The sequence below is a fragment of the Heterodontus francisci genome, chromosome 4 (genome assembly GCF_036365525.1).
Source record: "Heterodontus francisci isolate sHetFra1 chromosome 4, sHetFra1.hap1, whole genome shotgun sequence".
NCBI lineage: Eukaryota > Metazoa > Chordata > Chondrichthyes > Heterodontiformes > Heterodontidae > Heterodontus > Heterodontus francisci.
In genome coordinates this window covers 22453913-22472936 of record NC_090374.1, presented here as the reverse complement: position 1 = coordinate 22472936, position 19024 = coordinate 22453913, and the positions used below count along the sequence as shown (strand labels likewise).

The following is a 19024-nucleotide window of genomic DNA, read 5'->3' as shown; positions in this document are numbered from 1 at the left end:
CTCATTACTGTTTGTGGGAGCTTGCTGTGCACAAATTCACTGGTGTGTTTCCTACATTACAGCAGTTACTGCACATCAAAAGTATTTCATTGGCTTTGGGACAGCCTGAGGTTGTGAAAGGCGCTATATAAATGCAACTTCTTTCTTTATATGGCCTCCAAAGATTAAAATCTTGATTGTTAACCACGTTAGAAGATTTTCGGGCATAGGGACGGTGTCCGAGTCCTGCCCACCAGCGCGATCCTCCAAGAGGTGACCAATCAGGGACAGTGGGCGGGCTTCACAGACAGGAGGGCCAATCAGATTGCCGCACACGTGGTGGGCACTACTGACATAGGAGAGGCAGCCTCTGAAGACTTAAGAAATGTAATAAAAATAAATATGGCCACAGCTGCTAGGCTGGAGGGGGAACACTATCATTTGATTGGAGGAAAGCTATGAGGAAATATTGGATCGGCTAGGGTTGTTTTCCTTAGAACAGAGGAGGCTGAGGGGTGACCTAATTGAGGAGTACAAAATTATGAGGGGCCTAGATAAAGTAGACAGGAAGGACCTGTTTCCCCTAGCGGAGAGGTCAATTACCAGGGGACACAGTTTTAAGGTAGAAGGATTAGAGGAGACATGAGGAAAAGCTTTTTCACCCAGAGGGTGGTGGGTGTCTGGAATTCACATCCAGGAATGCTGGTGGTGGAGGCAGAGACCCTCAATTCTTTTAAAAGGTACCTGGACATGCACCTGAAATGTTGTAACCGGCAAGGCTATGGACCAGGTGCTGGAAGGCGGGATTAGAGTGGGCGGCTAGTTTTTTCAGCCGGCGCAGACACAACGGGCTGAATAGTCTCCTTCTGTGCCGTAACCTTTCTATGGTTCTATCCCACAGCTTTCTATAGGCTCCCTGACTGCTCGTTCTGTTGAAACCATCAAGCCTGAGATAGGCGTGTACTTTCGTCTGTAAAGCTATATCCAGATCTGCCTGCCGCCAACTCCCATTATACCCCACTTCTAAAGATTCGAAGGACGCCAGTAGACTTGGAATTACTCCTGGTTAAATAACAGCTGGTTTATGTTTTTAATTGTTGCTTATTTTCACAATCCGTGTGCCGTAATGATCCCCAAGTTACAGAGCTTGCCTGGTGTCTGTTTGACCTTTTCAGAGTATTCCACCTCTGAGGAAAAAGAGCTGAGACGGGCTAAAATAGAAATAGATCCATCATTATCTGAACAGCGAAATGACTGGTTAGTGAATTAGGCAATGGGTATACATAGAATTATGTAAAATTTACAGCACAGAAACAGGCCTTTTAGTACAACTGGTCTATGCCAGTGTCTAAGCTCCACACAAGCCTCCTTCCACCCCTCTTAATTATACCCTGTCAGCATTACCTTCTATTCCTTTCCCCCTAAACCTAAAAAGACTGGCGAGCATATCAAAGGGGTAAATGCCCGAAACATTTTTAGATGCTAACAGACCTGATGCATACTCCCAGCATTTTCCTTAGATCGCTGTTTTTGAGTGACATGCAGCATGTGCGCTGTTTACTGCCGCTATCAATACGAATTTTCTATTTCCCAAAACATTTTTTTGCCATTTTATTTTTTTGTCCCCTGCATTCTGTGTTGTCAAGTACTCAGTTTAGACAAGAGAAAACAGTTCTGAAAATCCATAAGCTGCCTGGTCCCGAGTCTGAATCACTGCGGCATGTGCATCCCTCTCGTCATTGAACGCAGGGCCCTCTAACAGTATCCCTCCAACACTATGGATTGCATCAAGAAAGTCTAAAAGGATAAAGACTTGCACTTTTATAGTGCCTTTCACAATCTCAGGGACGTCAGGAAGCATTTTACAGCCAATGAAGTACTTTACTTTTATTTGAAGGGTTGTCACGGTTGTAATGTTGGGAGCTCAGCAGTCAATTTGTGCACAGCAAGATCCCACAAACAGCAAACTAACGCATTCAACTGCTAATCACCAGGAAGCAAATGCCCACCTTTCGCGATCACATGGATGCCCCACAGTGCTTCACAGCCAATGAATTAGTTCTGAGGTACTGATCTGGTGTTGGGAAACAGCAAGATCCCACAAACAGTAATGAGTTAAATTACCAGGTCACCTGCCTTGGTGATATTGGCTAAGGGCTAAATATGGGCCATAACAGAAAGAGAACTTGAATAATGCCAGGGGATCATTTCTGTACACAGGCAAGGCTTTGGGTTTAATAATCTCATCCGAAAGACAGGAAATCCCAAGAGTGGTTAGAATGTGGTACTACCATTGGGAGTAATTGAGGCAACAACATAGATATCGATGCATTTAAGGGAAAGCCAGACAATCACGTAGGAGAGAAAAGAATAGAGGGATATGTTAATAAGATTAGATGAAGAAGATTGGGAGAATAAACACTGGCATCGACCAATCGGCCCGTTTGCTGTGTTGTAAATATTATGCAAGTCCAACAGGTAGCATTCCCTCAGTGGGAGGGATAAATTGAATTAACTTCCTGAGCTCTGTTCAGCTGGTTAAGAGATTATGGAATGCTCCAGCTAGAAGGCCACAAAGGACTAAAGGCAACAAGGAAAGAAGGAAAGTCAACTTACTTGGTTTGTCTGTTCATCAGATCAAATCCTGAGGAAGGCTCCCATCCCAACTATTAACTTTCCTTCTTCCTTCACCTCAAGGTAATTACAAAGTGGAATATTTTTGGCCCAGGCTTAGGAACAGCATAGGTAAAGTCTCTCCCTGCACATAGAACAATGTAGCGATAATTCTGGAATATTGCAAAACACCACTTTTTCTTGATATAGTGTCAAACTGGTCCATGTCTGCTAATTTTTATTTTAATCATTGACTGGAGAGCAGAACCAGAAAAAATGGACTCCTCGCCATCTTCCTTTCTAACATTCTCGGCATTTTTTTTCATCCTTAGTGTCCTAGCCGAACTCACGGATATTTGTAAGTCTTGTAATGCTTTTGTTAATAATTCATGAACCTTTATCCGTATTGCTTGCTACTTCTTTTCCAGATGTAGTTGATTGGCATGTTCCCAGTGCTGGCATGTTCTTCTGGATGAAGCTAAAGGGAATCCCAGACACGTACCAACTAATCTCGGAGAAGGCTGTGCAAAAAGAGGTACTGGCTTGAATGGTGGAAGCAATTCTCCCAGCAACATCCGACATTCCGGAAGGAACTTTTTCGTTTCCATATCATTCCCTTCTTCAACCTCCCCTCCTCATCACCCTCCCCTCCTCATCATCATTCTCTCCTGCTCTTCACCTTCCCTTCCTCATCACTCTTCCTTATTCATCCTCCCCCCCTTCTTCACACTCCCTCCTCTTCATCCTCCCCTCCTCTTCACCTCCCCTACTCTTCACCCTCTCATCACTCTCCCTTATTCACCCTCCCCTCCTGATCACCCTCCGCCCTATTCACGCTCCCCTCCTCTTCACCCTACACTCAATTCCTTAAATGTTTTGGGCCTGAAATAGGCAGTGAGTTCCCAGCAGGCTCCACAAGCCAGAGACCCAAAGCTCATTCCCAAGTTCGGCCTCAAGATTCATCATGTGTCCAGAAGAAGCTCACTGCCTTGAAGAGGGCCGGTTTAAAAACCAGGTTGGTCCAGTGGGCGGAGGAGAATGGGAGACTGGCAAAGGCCAACAAGAGCACTCTTGCAAGCTTCATCACCCCCCGCCCCCCACCCCCAACCTACACAAGGAACCAAAAGAAAAGAGCAGGGCAAGTCTCAGTGCTGACAGATATATCCGGAAAAGGGCCTTAAACAGGCACTATGCTCCTCATTGACATGCTCAAGGGGCCTAATGCTTGTTTTAGGTGAGTGTCAGGGACGCCTTAATATCACTGCATCCTGATATGGGATCGGATGTATTTCAGGTGCCATTGGGCCTAGGAAATAGCCCCATGAAATTCAACCTTCTTGCCTGAAAAACACTAGAGATGAGTTCCAATTTCTATCCCGAGCATCTCATGAAAGGAGCCAGTATCTTTTTTTTTATTCATTCATGGGATGTGGGCGTCGTTGGCCAGGCCAGCACTTATTGCCCATCCCTAATTGCCCTGGAGAAGGGCTGCCTTCTTGAACCACTGCAGTCCACGTGGGGTCGGTACACCCACAGTGCTGTTAGGAAGGGAGTTCCAGGATTTTGACCCAGCCACAGTGAAGGAACGGCGATATAGTTCCAAGTCAGGATGGTGTGTGACTTGGAGGGGAACCTTCTTTAAAAGTTCTTTAAAGGGATCTGCTTTAAATACAATATTTACTGAACTTCATGCCAGGCTTAATGCTGTTGATTCCTGTTAGAATTCTTCATCTTGCTCTACCTGCCTTCTGATTTAGTTTCTTTTTCTCATAGACTGCAGTGCCCTTAAACATTTTCTCCACAAAAATGCCTTCTGTTTATTTTATTTCTTCCCTCTCCGTCCCCTTTTTGTATTTGCACAAGTTTAAGAGTGTTACTGCCGTGAAAACAATATAGTTCCTTGCATTTTGGATGTTAAAAATTGGCTGCTAAGAATGCATGTGTCTGCCTCTCCTCAGGTGCTCTTTGTTCCCGGTCAAGCATTCATGATTGATAAATCGGCACCTTGCTCTTACATCCGTGCTTCCTTTTCTGTTTCCACCCCTGAACAAATAGACCAGGTAAATGCTTTCAATATTCACTGATTCAATGAATACGTGCAGGGATGATACCAGCACTGAGAGGTTATAACCATCAGAAAGACTGAACAGGCTGCGGCTCTTTACTCCAGAAAAGAGGAGGCTGAGTGAGTTGCAACTTGATAGAGGCCTTTAAAGTTATGGCGGGGTTTGATAGGATAGATGTAGAGAAGATGTTTCCACTTGTGGAGGAGTCCAAAACTAAGAGTCATATTTCGAAGATATTCACTAATAAATCCAACAGGGAATTCAGGAAAAACTTCCTTATCCAGAGAGTGGTTAGAATGTGGAACTCACTACCATAAGGAGCAGTTGAAGCAAATAAAAAGAATGAACAGCTTGCATTTATGTAGCACCTTTGACCACAGGATGTCCCCAGTATGCTTTACAGCCAGTGAAGTACTTTTGAAGTGTAGTCACTGTTGTAAGAATCACAGCAGCCAATTTTGCACACAACAAGCAGCCATGTGACAACAAGAAGTTAATCTTTTTGATGTTGATTGAGGGACAGATGTTGGCCAGGACACTGGGGATAGCCCCCATTGCTCTTCTTCAAGAGTGCCATGCCATGTTAAATGTCCACCTGCAAGGGCAGACAGAGCCTTGGTTTAATGTCTCATCTGAAAGACAGTGCCTCCAACAGCACTCCCGCAGTACTGCACCAGAGTTTCAGCCTTGATTCTTATGCTGATATCTTGGAGTGGGCATGAAGCCATAACTTTTTACGCTCAGGAGCAAGAGAAGCTATGAACTGAGCTACAGCTGATACCCTGACAAACCGTTGATGCCTTTAAGGGGAAGCTAGATAATTACATGAGGGAGAAAGGAATAGTAGGATATACTTGATAGAGTGAGAGGAGGCTCATGTGGAGTGAATCGCCTGTTTCTGTACTGTACATTCTCTGTGTAATTGTGCAGTGAAAGGGAGCAGTCAGAGGTGACTAGCTCCCAAACCAAGAGTATAAAGGTATGACAGTGGGACATGGAGGCCACTCCCTCTGAAAACTGTAACCAAAATAAATGCTAGTAAGTATTAAAAAACAGCTTAAACCTTTTCACCAAAGTAACAATAGCTAACCAACAACAACTTACATTTACATAGTACCCCATTGTATTAAAACATCCCAAGGTGCTTTATCGGAGCATTCTCAAATAAAATCTGACACCAAGCCACAAAGGGATATGAGGACATGTCAAAGAGAGGTAAGAGAGACAGGGAAGTTTAGGAAGGAAACTCCAGTGCTGAGGGAGTTAGAGATGGACGATGTTTTGGAGCTGTGGTTGTGGGAGAACTGAGAGGGGGGGGGGGGGGAAGATGAAATGAAAAGAGAAAATACTGGAAATGCTCAGCAGGTCTGGCAGCATCTGTGGAGAGAGTAACAGCGTTAATGTTTCAGGTCAGTGACCTTTCATCAGAACTGGGAAAAGTTAGAGGTGTAACTGGTTTTGAGCAGGTGAAAGGGAGGGGTATAGAATAAAAGGGAAGGTCTGTGATAGGATGGAATGCAGAAGAGATTAAATGACAAAGGGTTGATTTTGCAAGGGTAAAGGGAGTGGTAATGGGACAAGTAAAGAAACAGGAGATATGTTTGGGGAGGTGTGAATGGAAGAATCATGGGGAGCAAAATAAAAGAAAGAAAAAATAATACCAGCAAAGAAAAAGGAAGCAAAATGGGGGCAAAGGTTACAATCTGAAATTGCAGAACTCAATTTAAATACTTAAGACAAAATACTGCAGATACTGGAAATCTGAAATAGAAACAGGAAGTGCTGGAAATACTCAGCAGGTCTGGCAGCAACTGTGGAGAGAGAAGCAGAGTTAACGTTTCAGATCAGTGACCTTTCATCAGAACATTTGAAAATATGAATCTTGGCCCAATTGTTGCTTATTGTTGTCTGTAAACATTGCTTTTAATGTAGAGCAGCCTGTTGTAGTGACCTATCTCCTCCTATCCTCCATTGCTATGCTCAAAAGTGATGACTTATTTGCCCACCTAAGTGATTTTGCATTTAAAAAGTAATTAATTAATTGTACACAAAGTACCTAAAGATATTTCTGAGTTGCAATAAGGTGCTATGTAAATTACAGTTCCTTCTGAGATGTCAGGTGGTTGTGACAGGCACAATGTAAATGCAAGTCTCTTTTTCTCTACTTTATTATAATAATATGCAGTTTTTGTCTGTCCACACTTTTCTGTTTGGTCAGTGGGTTGGTTTGGTGGGTGGAGCCTGGCACACGAGCAGTGTGGGGAGGACTGGAGTGTGTGACACCCATGCAGCTGCCAGCAACTGGTGGCAGTGGGGGTGGGGGCAGTTGGTGGTGAAAAGGAATAGTGGAAGGTAAGGGGAGCCCAACAACAAAGTTACCCTGGCTGGACAAATTGGGGATGGGGAGGAGGGGGTTAGAGGGGATGCCGTGGGAGGGATGGAATAGGAAGACGGGGCGGAATAGGGTAGGGATGAAAGGAATGGGATGAGCATGGCATGAGGGGGATGGCATGGGAAGGATAGAATGGCATGGGATGGGGATCTAAAGAAATACTGTTGCAATGCCAACAGTTGGTGTGTTGCTGTCTCCATGCAGTGATGGAGTATGTGTGTGTGAGACAAAGAGAGAGAAGCAGTGTGGAATCTCCCTGAGTATTATGAACGTCGGTTGTATTTTTTTTAAAGCCGAGGTGGAAATCAGCAGAAAGCACCAGGATTTGTCCTTTCTTCTCACCTCCTTCCGATGGTGTTAACATGCGATAGCTGGGAGATGAGTATGTGCGAACATTACTTAGAATCACTTAAACACCCGCGCCGGCTCGGTCAGCAGCTCCGCATTGGCCACTGTCAGCGGTCAGGATTGTAGCAGGACCGACCTAGGATGGTACCGCTCCCCCCCAACAATCCCCACACACCCACACCCATCCCGAGTTAAGGAGTGAAGCTGAGATCCTGTTCCACTTTGTGAGTCAGTGCTGCCCTGTGTTTAGTTCAGGCAAAAACCAATCCTGTTGAATTTTAATTAGATGATTTTCAAGATGTCAGCCAAGGAATTGCTACTTGCGGGTTTAGAGGGGGGGTCAGGATGGAAATGGGTTGGGTTGGGGATGGCATGGGAGGGATGGAATGGCATGGGAGGGATGGAATGACATGGGAGGGATGGATGAGATGATGGAATTGGTTAATTATAGTAATTTGCACGTGTTTTGCGAGTCACTGTTAGTAAGAGCATAAGAAATAGGAGTAATCCATACAGCCCCTCAAGCCTGCTCCATCATTCAATACAACAGTGGCTGATCTTCGATCTCAACTCATCTTGCCCACCCAATCCCCTCATCCCTTAATTCCCTGAGAGTCCAAAAAATCTACCAATTTCAAGTCTTGAATATACTCAGCAACTGTGCACCCACAGCCCTCTGGGATATAGAGAGTTTCAAAGATTCACAGCCCTTTGAGGGAAGACATTTCTCCTCATCTCAGTCCTGTATAATTGACCACTAATCCTGAGACTGTGGCCACTAGTTCTTAACTCTCCAGCCAGGGGAAACATTGGGCTGAAGTTTACCAGGTCTTTGGGGACAGGCTGGGCGGAAGGTTGGCAAAATGGCAGGAAAGCGTCTGATGGTATTCCCAATGTCTTCCTGCAGCCAGGCCATTTTTCCAGCAGTGGGAAAGCTAGCAGATGGCCTCTGGCCTGGAGCCCAGTTGAGCCAGTGAAGTGACCATTTAAAGGCCTTTTCCCACCTGTGCTGGCATTTTACCTGTGGCTGGGTGGGGGCCACCACTGCATGGGGAAATTGCAAGGTAAACTCTGGCAACCTTCCATTGGGCACCAGTGGTTGGGGGGGGGGGGGGGGAGCCTCCTTTTTGGGCACAGTGATCCCCCCCCCCCACCTGCCCTTGCTGGGGCCCGTCTGACTGGCCCAGTGCCCCAGACCCCCCCTGCCCCCCCCCCCTTACCTGACTTTGAGGGCACACAGCCCTCATCCTCCAGGTGTAACCCCTGCAGTGGCCAATGACTGAGGTTGCTGATCAGCTGGCCTTCTGATTGAGCTGGCAGCTCTTGGGAATGGGACACAATCCGTAATAGCAGTGGCAGACACTTAATTGGTTGCCGCTGGCAAAATGCGGCCCAGTGTCCCGCCTATTCTTTCAGCATCTACCCTATCAAACTCTTCTACGTTGCAATGAGATCACCTCTCATTCTTCGAAACTTCAGAGAGTACACTTTGCCTATCATCCTGAAAAGTAATGAAATAAAATGATGGAATAAGCATTCTTCATTTACATTTTTCTTATCCCTTCCAGGGTTTGCAAAGACTGGCCACCCTCATCAAAGAATCTGTGTAGAACTGCTTAATGAAAAGGTTGCACACAACAAAACGGATCTCTTCACAAACTCGATGAAAACTTAACGTGTTCTATAAAATCTTTTTTTCCCAGAGGTATTTAATTAACTGTTTTTTGTAGAAGGATCTTCTATAGCTGTTTCAAGATAAACCACAAGTAAGGGCTTAAAAATGCGAGCAAGTTTAGTCCTGAAGTTGGGAAGAACTATTTTCATGCAAAGAGTGATATGCAGCTGCTAACTGTCTTTCAGAGTCCTCCAGAAGGCAGACAGATGAGGGATCGCAACTTGCTTTAGGAAAGCAGAGCTTTATTGGCTGACTGGCCTGCTTTGTCTGCACTGATCATTGAGAGATTTTTCTTTATTTTAGAGATACAGCGCTAAAACAGGCCCTTTGGCCCACCAAGTCTGTGCTGACCATCAACCACCCATTTATACTAATGAATGAATTAATCCCATGTCCCCTACCACATCCCCACCTTCCCTCAATTCCCCGACCACCTACCTATACTAGGGGCAATTTATAATGGCCAGTTTACCGATCAACCTGCAAGTCTTTGGCTGTGGTAGGAAACCGGAGCACCCGGCGAAAACCCACGCAGTCACAGGGAGAACTTGCAAACTCCACACAGGCAGTACCCAGATCAAACCCGGGTCACTGGAGCTGTGAGGCTGCGGTGCTAACAACTGCGCCACTGTGCCACCCAGATGTGTTCCAGTACATTTTATTTCTTTAATGGTGAGATCTAGTGACCTAGAAATTGGGCTGCTTGCTTCCAGTTTTTTCAGGCACTACGCAGGCATCTACTTCCCTAAAGCGACCGGCAAGACATCACCCACTATATTGGGTCGGGACAAAGAAGAGGTATCCTACACCCAGGCCTGAAGAGGCTGTCACGCACTTTGCGTATACACATCCCACATGACAACAAATGACCTACAAAGAACAGTACAGCACAGGAACCGGCCATTCGGCCCTCCAAGCCTGCGCCAACCTTTGTGTCGTCCGCAAACTTACTAATCAGACCAGCTACAGTTTCCTCCAAATCATTTATATATACTACAAAGAGCAAAGGTCCCAGCACTGATCCCTGCGAAACACCCCTAGTCACATCACTCCATTCAGAAAAGCACCCTTCCACTGCTACCCTCTGTCTTCTATGACTGAGCAAGTTCTGTGTCCATCTTGCCAGCTCACCTCTGATCCTGTGTGACTTCACCTTTTGTACCAGTCTGCCATGCGGGACCTTGTCAAAGGCTTTACGGAAGTCCATATAGATAACATCCACAGCCCTTCCTTCATCAATCATCTTTGTCAAGGCCCCAGCAATTTCCTCCCTTGCCTCCCTCAGTATTCTGGGGTAGATTGCATCAGGCCCTGGGGACTTAGCTACTTTAATGCTTTGCAAGACACCCAACACCTCCTCCTTTTTGATAATGAGATGACTGAGACTATCTACACTCCCTTCCCTAGGCTCATCATCCACCAAGTCCTTCTCTTTGGTGAATACTGATGCAAAGTACTCATTTAGTACCTCGCCCATTTCATCTGGCTCCACACATAGATTCCCTTCTCTGTCCTTGAGCAGGCCAACCCTTTCCCTAGTTACCCTCGTGCTCTTTATATACATATTAAAAAGCCTTGGGATTTTCCTTAATCCTGTTTGCCAATAACTTTTCATGACCCCTTTTAGCCCTCCTGACTCCTTGCTTAAGTTCCTTCCTACTATCTTTATATTCCTCAAGGGATTCGTCTGTTCCTAGCCTTCCAGTCCTTACGAATGCTTCCTTTTTCTTTTTGACTAGGCTCACAATGTCCCGCGTTATCCAAGGTTCCCGAAACTTGCCAAACTTATCCGTCTTCCTCACAGAAACGTGCTGGTCCTGGATTCTAATCAACTGACGTTTGTAAGACTCCCACATGTCAGATGTTGATTTACCCTCAAACAGCCGCTCCCAATCTAAATTCTTCTGTTCCTGCCTAATAATGTTATAATTAGCCTTCCCCCAATTTAGCACCTTCACCCGAGGACGACTCTTATCCTTATCCACAAGTACCTTAAAACTTATGGAATTATGGTCACTGTTCCCGAAATGCTCCCCTACTGAAACTTCGACCACCTGGCTGGGCTCATTCCCCAATACCAGGTCCAGTACGGCCTCATCCCTAGTTGGACTATCTCCATACTGTTTCAAGAAGCCCTCCTGGATGCTCCTTACAAATTCTGCCCCATCCAAGCCCCTAGCACTAAGTGAGTCCCAGTCAATATAGGGGAAGTTAAAATGACCCACCACTACAACCCTGTTACCTTTACATCTTTCCAAAATCTGCCTACATATCTGCTCCTCTACCTCCCGCTGGCTGTTGGGAGGCCTGTAGAAAACCCCCAACATCGTGACTGCACCCTTCCTATTCCTGAGCTCCACCCATATTGCCTCGTTGCACGACCCCTCCGAGGTATCTTCCCGCAGTACAGCTGTGATATTCTCCTTAACCAATAATGCAACTCCCCCACCCCTTTTACATCCCCCTCTATCCCGCCTGAAGCTTCTAAATCCTGGAACATTTAGCTGCCAATCCTGTCCTTCCCTCAACCAAGTCTCTGTAATCACAACAACATCATAGTTCCAAGTACTAATCCAAGCTCTAAGTTCATCTGCCTTACCTGGTACACTTCTCGCATTGAAACAAATGCACTTCAGACCACCAGTCCCTCTGTGCTCCGCAACATCTCCCTGCCTGCTCTTCCTCTTAGTCTTACTGGCCTTATTTACTAGTTCCCCCTCAGTTATTTCACTTGCTGTCCTACTGCTCTGGTTCCCACCCCCCTCCCAAGTGACGCTAGCAAACCTCGCAGCCAGGATATTTGTGCCCCTCCAGTTTAGTTGCAACCCGTCCTTCTTGTACAGGTCCCATCTGTCCCTGAAGCGATCCCAATGGTCCAGATATCTGAAACCCTCCCTCCTACACCAGCTGTTCAGCCACGTGTTTAGCTGCACTATCTTCCTATTTCTAGCCTCACTGGCACGTGGCACAGGGAGTAATCCCGAGATTAGAACCCTAGAGGTCCTGTTTTTTAACTTACTACCTAACTCCCTAAACTCCCCCTGCAGGACCTCATCACTCTTCCTATGTCATTGGTACCAATGTGTACCACAACCTCTGGCTGTTCACCCTCCCCCTTCAGAATGCCCCCTGACGGTTCAGAGACATCCTTGACCCTGGCACCAGGGAGGCAACATACCATCCTGGAGTCTCTTTCACGTCCACAGAAGCGCCTATCTGTGCCCCTGACTATAGAGTCCCCTATAACTATTGCTCTTCTGCGCTTTGTCCCTCCCTGCTGAACAACAGTTCCAGCCGTGGTGCCACTGCTCTGGCTGCTGCTGTTGTTTTCCCCTGATAGGCCATCCCCCCCAACAGTATCCAAAACGGTATACTTGTTAGAGAGGGGGATAGCCACAGGGGATTCCTGCACTGACTGCCTGCCCCTTCTAGCGGTCACCCATCTATCTGCCTGCACCTTGGGTGTTACCATTTCTCTAAAACTCCTGTCTGTGACACTTTCTGCCACCTGCATGCTCCTAAGTGCATCCAGTTGCCGCTTCAACCGATCCATGCGGTCTTTGAGGAGCTGCAACTGGGTACATCACGGACCTCCGACATCTCACAGATGAAGCACTTCACCCCTCTAACTGACATTTCTAGCACTAACTAATAAATTAATTTAAAATAAATAAATACTTATGAAATCCTTACTAAATTGTTATAATAACTATATGGTCCCTAGTGCTAGATTCCTACTATAAATATTAAATGCTAACTAAATACAGTAATCTCCTCCCTCTGATTTAGTTACTCCACTTATTAATTAGTTAATTAGGGTTTTAATCCATTTTTATCAATGTTTTATTTTCAAATTCAGTAAAAAAAAAATTCTACCAGCCAATCAGGTCACAGCTTTCCTGTGACGTCACTTTCAGCTTTTTTCCCAGAGGTAAGTTTTTTTTACTTACCAGTCCGGAACTCCGCCCTCCGAGTCTTCTCCCAGTCAGCTGTGCTCTTTGGAAGCTCTTGGCTCTCCTCACTCTGAGGACAGGTAGGAAATGAAAGGAGCTCCTCACTCCCTCTTTACCGAACTTCCTCAGTTACCAAACTTCCACTGTAGCACTCTAATGCAACCCAAGTCAGCACTCTAGTGCAAACAAAGTCAGCACTGTAAGATGGCTCATTTTTATACTGACTGACTCTAGCCCCCTGAAAACTGGTTTCAGCCACTTCTCTAATTAACAAGATGCAACTGCAAGCTGAGCCTGAGTGAACCCTGTTTAAAGCTGGTCTGAAACTCACCTTCTCCAACCCTAACAGCAATTGTTAAGTTAATCTGCTAAATAAAAGACAGATTAGATTTAAGATAAAATTAGCCCTTAATTACCCTCAGTTACCAAACTTCCACTGTCGCACTCTAATGCAACCCAAGTCAGCGCTCCAGTGCAAACAAAACTATGTACCATAACGTCTGCAAATCCCGAATTAGCCTCATCAGTCATCTGCGGACTCATGGAAGACAATCATCCTCGCCTGCGAGGGATAGCCAATAGATATGCGCATAAGGTGGCCTAATGCCTACTTGAGGTCTGTGCTGCAAGATTAATTTGTTCTGAGGCAGTTCAGCACTCATGGACATTACTCCAGAGAAACCAACAACAATTTATATTTATATAGTGCCGTTAGCATAGTCAAACCTTCTAAGGCCCTTTTCGGAAGCCTTATCAAACAAAGTTTGACACTGAGCCACATAAGGAAATATTAGAACAGGTGACCAAAAACTTGGTCAACGAGATAGGTTTTTAAGGACTATCTTGAAGAGAGAGAGGTGGAGAGATTTAGGGAGGGCATTACAGAGCTTAGACCTAGGCAGCTGAAGGCAGAATCGCCAATGGTGGAGCAATTAAAATCGGGGATGCTCAAGAAGCCAGAATTAGATGAGCACAGATATATGTTATGGGGCTGGAGGAGATTCCAGAGATGGTGAGGGGTGAGGCCATGGAGGTATTTGAAAACAAGGATGAGAATTTTAAAATCAAGGTGTTGCTTAACCAGGAGCCAAGGTAGGTCAGCGAGCGCAGGAGAGGTAGGTAAATTGAATTTGGTGCTACTTCGGACACAGTGAGCATCGTTTTGGATGACCTTAAGTTTATAGAGGGTGGAATGTGCGAGGCCGTCCAGCAATGCTTTGGAATAGTCGAGTCTCGAGGTAACAAAGGCATGGATAAGAATTTCAGCAGCAGAAGAGCTGAGGCAGTGGCGGAGTTGGATGATGTTACAGAGTTGGGAATGTGATAGCGCAGATGTGCGGCTGGAAGCTCATCCCGGGGTTGAATATGACGCCAAGTTGTGAACTGTCTGGTTCAGCCTCAGACAATTCCAAGGAGAGGGTTGGAGTCGGTGGCTAGGCAACGGAGTTTGTGGGGGAACCAAAGTCTTCCCAATATTTAGTTGGAGGAAATCTAAGCTCGATGGTACTCGATGTCAGACAAGCAGTCTGATCATTTAGAGACAGTGGAGGAGTCAAGAAAGCTCAAGATCATGATGTCGTCAAAGGGCAGCATTGGATGACAAATAGGAGGGGGCCAAGGATAGAACTTTGGGGAACACCAGAGATAAAGGTTCTGGAGCAGGAAGAGAAGCCATTGGAAGTGATTCTCTGGCTATGATTAAATAAATAATAATGGAGCCAGGTGAGTGCAGACTCACCCAGCTGGACACCAGTAGAGGGGCAATGGAGGAGGGTGAGGTGGTTAACCATGTCAAAGGCTGCAGACAGGTCGTGAAAGCTGAGGAGAGCAAGTTTACCTTTGTCATGGATAGCTATGATGTCATTTGTGTTTTTGATAAGAGGTGTTTGGGTATTTTGCAGGGGCTGAAACCTGATTGGAGTGATTCAAACATGGAGTTCCAGGAAAGATGGGCATAGATTTGGGAGGCATCAACAGGTTCAAGAACTTTTGGAGAGAAAAGGGAGGTTGAAAATGGGGCCGTATTTTGCAAGTAGGGGTCAAGGTTTGTTTGTTGAGGAGAAGTGATGATGACGGAACATTTGAAGGAGAGAGGGACAGTATCTGAACACACAGAACTGTTAACAATATCAGCTAACATGGGAGCCAGGAAGGGAAGTTAAGTGGTCAACAGTTTATTAGGAATCAGGTCGAAGGAGCAGGAGGTGGGTCTCAGAGACAAGAGCTCGCCGAGGGAAGATAGAAGAGAAACTAGAGAAAGGTGCAACATCTAGACGAGGGCCGGGACGAACCCTTAGAGGAAGTTTGACCCGGATGGCTATGGGAGTGGAGTGAAGCAGCAGAAGATGATGCAATTTCTCATCTACCTGCTATCCCTGCAGGATACCTGCAACAGAAATATAAGTTTTAACCTCTGACTGTGGAGCCAGGAGGAGCAAGGTCATTGCTCCCAGCTCATCAGTCCCAATATACACGACCTCTGACTGAGCTCTTCTCTAGGCCTGATTTCCAGTCTCCCTGCTCTCTGAACTCGCCTCCCCCATCAACCCCACCCCAGCCTCTGATCACTGCAGTGCCAGCAGTATCCCAGAATTCCACCACTTATCTGCATGGCCTCTTCCCACATCACCATTAATATGGCAAATGGACTCGTCAGAACCAACCATTTGTAGGCTGGCAACGTCCCTAATTTCTCAGAACTTCCAGGATGTTTTGAATTTTTAACTGAAAAACATCTTGCAGTGACAGTCTGTACACAACTGAAGTGTATTCCCAGTTTTCACATCCTTTTTGTGGGTCTGACTTATTTGTTTTAAAGAAATTGATATTCACAGAATTGGACAGTTTAAAAATATACATATCGAGCCATAGAGTTATACAGCCAGAAACAGGCCCTTCAGCCCATCATGTCTGTACCAGTCATAAGCACCTAACTATTCTAATCTCATTTTCCCGCACTTGGCCCGTAGCCTTGTATGCAATGGCGTTTCAAGTGCTCATCTAAATACTTCTTAAATGTTGTGAGGGTTCCTGCCTCTTCAGGTAGTGCGTTCCAGATTCCAACCACCCTCTGAGTGCAAAAATGTTTCCTCAAATCCCCTCTAAACCTTCTGCTCCTTACCTTAAATGTATGCCCCCTGGTTATTGACACCTCCGCTAAGGGAAAATGTTTCTTCCTATCTAACCTATCTATGCCCCTCATAATTTTGTATACCTCAATCATGTCCCCCCTCAGCCTTCTCTGCTCTAAGGAAAACAACCCTAACCTATCCAGTCTCTCCTCATAGCTGAAATGCTCCAGCCCAGGCAACATCCTGCTGAATCTCCTCTGCACCCTCTCCAGTGCAATCACATCCTTCCTATAGTGTGGTGCCCAGAACTGTACACAGTACACCAGCTGTGGCCCAACTAGCATTTTATACAGCTCCATCATAACCTCCCTGCTGTTATATTCTATGCCTCAGCTAATAAAGGCAAGTATCCCATATGCCTTCCTAACCACCTTATCTACCTCTGCTGCTGCCTTCAGTGATCTATGGACAAGTACACCAAGGTCCCTCAGACCCTCTGTATTTCCTAGAGTCCTACCATCCATTGTATATTCCCTTGCCTTGTTAGTCCTTCCAAAATGCATCACCTGACACTTTTCAGGATTAAATTCCATTTGCCACTGCTCCGCCCATCTTACCAGCCTATCTATATCGTCCCTAATCTAAGGCTTTCCTCCTCACTGTTTACGACACCACCAATTTTCGTGTCATCTGCAAACTTACTTATCATACCTGCTATATTCACGTCTAAATCATTAATGTACACTACAAACAGCAAGGGTCCCAGCACCGATACCTGTGGTACACCACTGGTCACAGGCTTCCAATCGCAAATACAGCCCTCGACCATCATTCTCTGCCTCCTGCCACTAAGCCAATTTTCGATCCAATTTACCAAATTGCCCTGGATCCCATGGGCTCTTAACTTCTTAAACAATCTCCAATGCTGGACCTTATCAAAAACCTTACTGAAGTACATGTAAACTACATCAACTGCTTTACTCTCATCTCCATATCTAGTCACCGCCTCGAAAAATTCAATCAAGTTAGTGAGACACGATCTCCCCCCGACAAAGCCATGCTGTCTATTAATCCCTACCTCTCCAAGTGGAGATTAATCCTGTCCCTCAGAATTTTTCCAATAGTTTCCCAACCACTGGTGTTAGACTCACCGGCCTGTAATTACCTGGTTTATCCCTGATAGCCTTCTTGAATAATGGTACCACATTCGCTGTCCTCCAATCCTCTGGTACCTCTCCTGTGGCCAGAAAGGATTTGAAAATTTGTGTCCGAGCCCCTGCTATCTCCTCCCTTGCCTCACATAACAGCCTATATATTTATAGAAATCATGATGATCTCGGCAGCAAAGACAGTCATAGCTGTTCCCCTTTCCTGAATACTGGAAGTGCACGTGCAGTTTGTTTATTGATGGGAACAGGTCCAGTGCTGATTAACCACACCCCATCCCCATCCCCTGCCCTGCCAAACAAACAAACGTGATATTCACGATCGAAGCTGAGAATCTTCTGGGTTGCTAGTCCATTCCACTATAACCACTAAAGTGCACTGTACTTGCTGAGGGTTTCGACTCGATGGCCCATCATTGCTGACTTCACCTTTGTCAATTGGTAAAACCTTCATTGAATCTCCTCTTAACTGTCTGTACTGAAGTGGCACCAGGCCCAATATCTCAAATGTTCCTTCATCACTATCTTCAAAGTGTCACATCTCAAAAGGACAAAAAATTGTTAACTTTTAAGGCGCCATTTAGTGCGAGTGAATCAAAGGCACCAATGTGGTCTGGAGGGAAACTGAGTTAGGAGATGCTTTAATTTTTATCAAATCTAACAAAATCAAAGTGTTCAATAAATCATCTTCACACAGTTTTCATCTAGCATTTTGCCACTTCACTTGGGAATAACGTTAGTGACAAACACGCACACAAAGATTACACAATCTTGAAATCACTGAACAAGCACCTAAAATACCCTAATTGTTTGCAAACCTTCCTCAGATAAGCCTGCACTTTCTTTTGGAATTTAAGGGCATGAGTTGTCAAATTCATGAGTTGAAATCTACAACTCCCATTGACGTATTCTGTGTGTGATGTATTCACATTTATGTGAGTGAGATATTGCAATTTTAACCCTCCTTGTGTACATCTGCAACACACAGAGTGGAATGACAACACCCAGAGCACACCATGTCACCTGACAGCCAGGTAGAAACAAAACCAGACGGAAAGTACTAACTCCTGCAGACATAGTGGGGGATATTTTAACACACTTGACCCATTCACTTACAGTTAAAATCGGGCAAAATATATTATGTGAGTTGTAATTTCCGGCCTGCTTTTGTAAACCTACCAGAATGTTCTCTGAAATAACTATGGTGTGAGAGCTGGATAAAATAAGATTGTTTCCAATGTTTTTTTCCCCAAACCTTTAACCCATTGAATAAAAAGATCTGAGAAAATGTTACTGTGTGGTACTAGGGGTTCTTTCGGGCAGGGTTTTCACCCTGATTTGGGGCGGGAACAGAGGCAAGTGGATGCGTTATTTGGCGCCACCAGCCGACTTGCTGGTTCACTGGCATCATCCTGCTGTTTTCCTGGAGGCCGGATCGGGGGGTGAGGGGGGAAGAAACGGCTACCCACCCCCCACCCACAACAAGTAGTGGGTAAGGTCATTAAGAGGCCAATTAAGGCCACTGATCAGAGATAGAACTAGCTGCATCCCTAGGCAAGCTGTTCCAGTACAGCTATAACACTGGCATCTACCTGGCAATGTGGAAAATTGCCCAGGTATGTCCTGGACAAATCTGACCCGACCAATTACCGCCCCATCGGTATGTTCTCGATCAACAGCAAAGTGATGGAAGTGGTCGTCAGTCTTGCTCATGCAGCACTTGCTCAGCAATAACTTGCTCAGTGACACTCAGTTTGGGTT

At 45.6% G+C, this 19024-nt stretch overlaps 1 protein-coding gene across 2 annotated transcripts in view; it reads left to right on the top strand.

The window, feature by feature from the left end:
* Positions 1-18551, top strand: part of aadat (aminoadipate aminotransferase) — a 91196-nt gene extending 72645 nt beyond the window's left edge. For both annotated transcript variants that reach the window (XM_068029288.1, XM_068029287.1), the window contains exons 12-14: positions 3021-3127; positions 4551-4652; positions 8967-18551. In XM_068029288.1, coding sequence (XP_067885389.1) covers positions 3021-3127; positions 4551-4652; positions 8967-9008 — 251 coding nt within the window. In that variant the 3' untranslated portion in view covers positions 9009-18551. The remainder of the gene's footprint in view (positions 1-3020; positions 3128-4550; positions 4653-8966) is intronic.
* Positions 18552-19024: the final 473 nt, after the last annotated feature.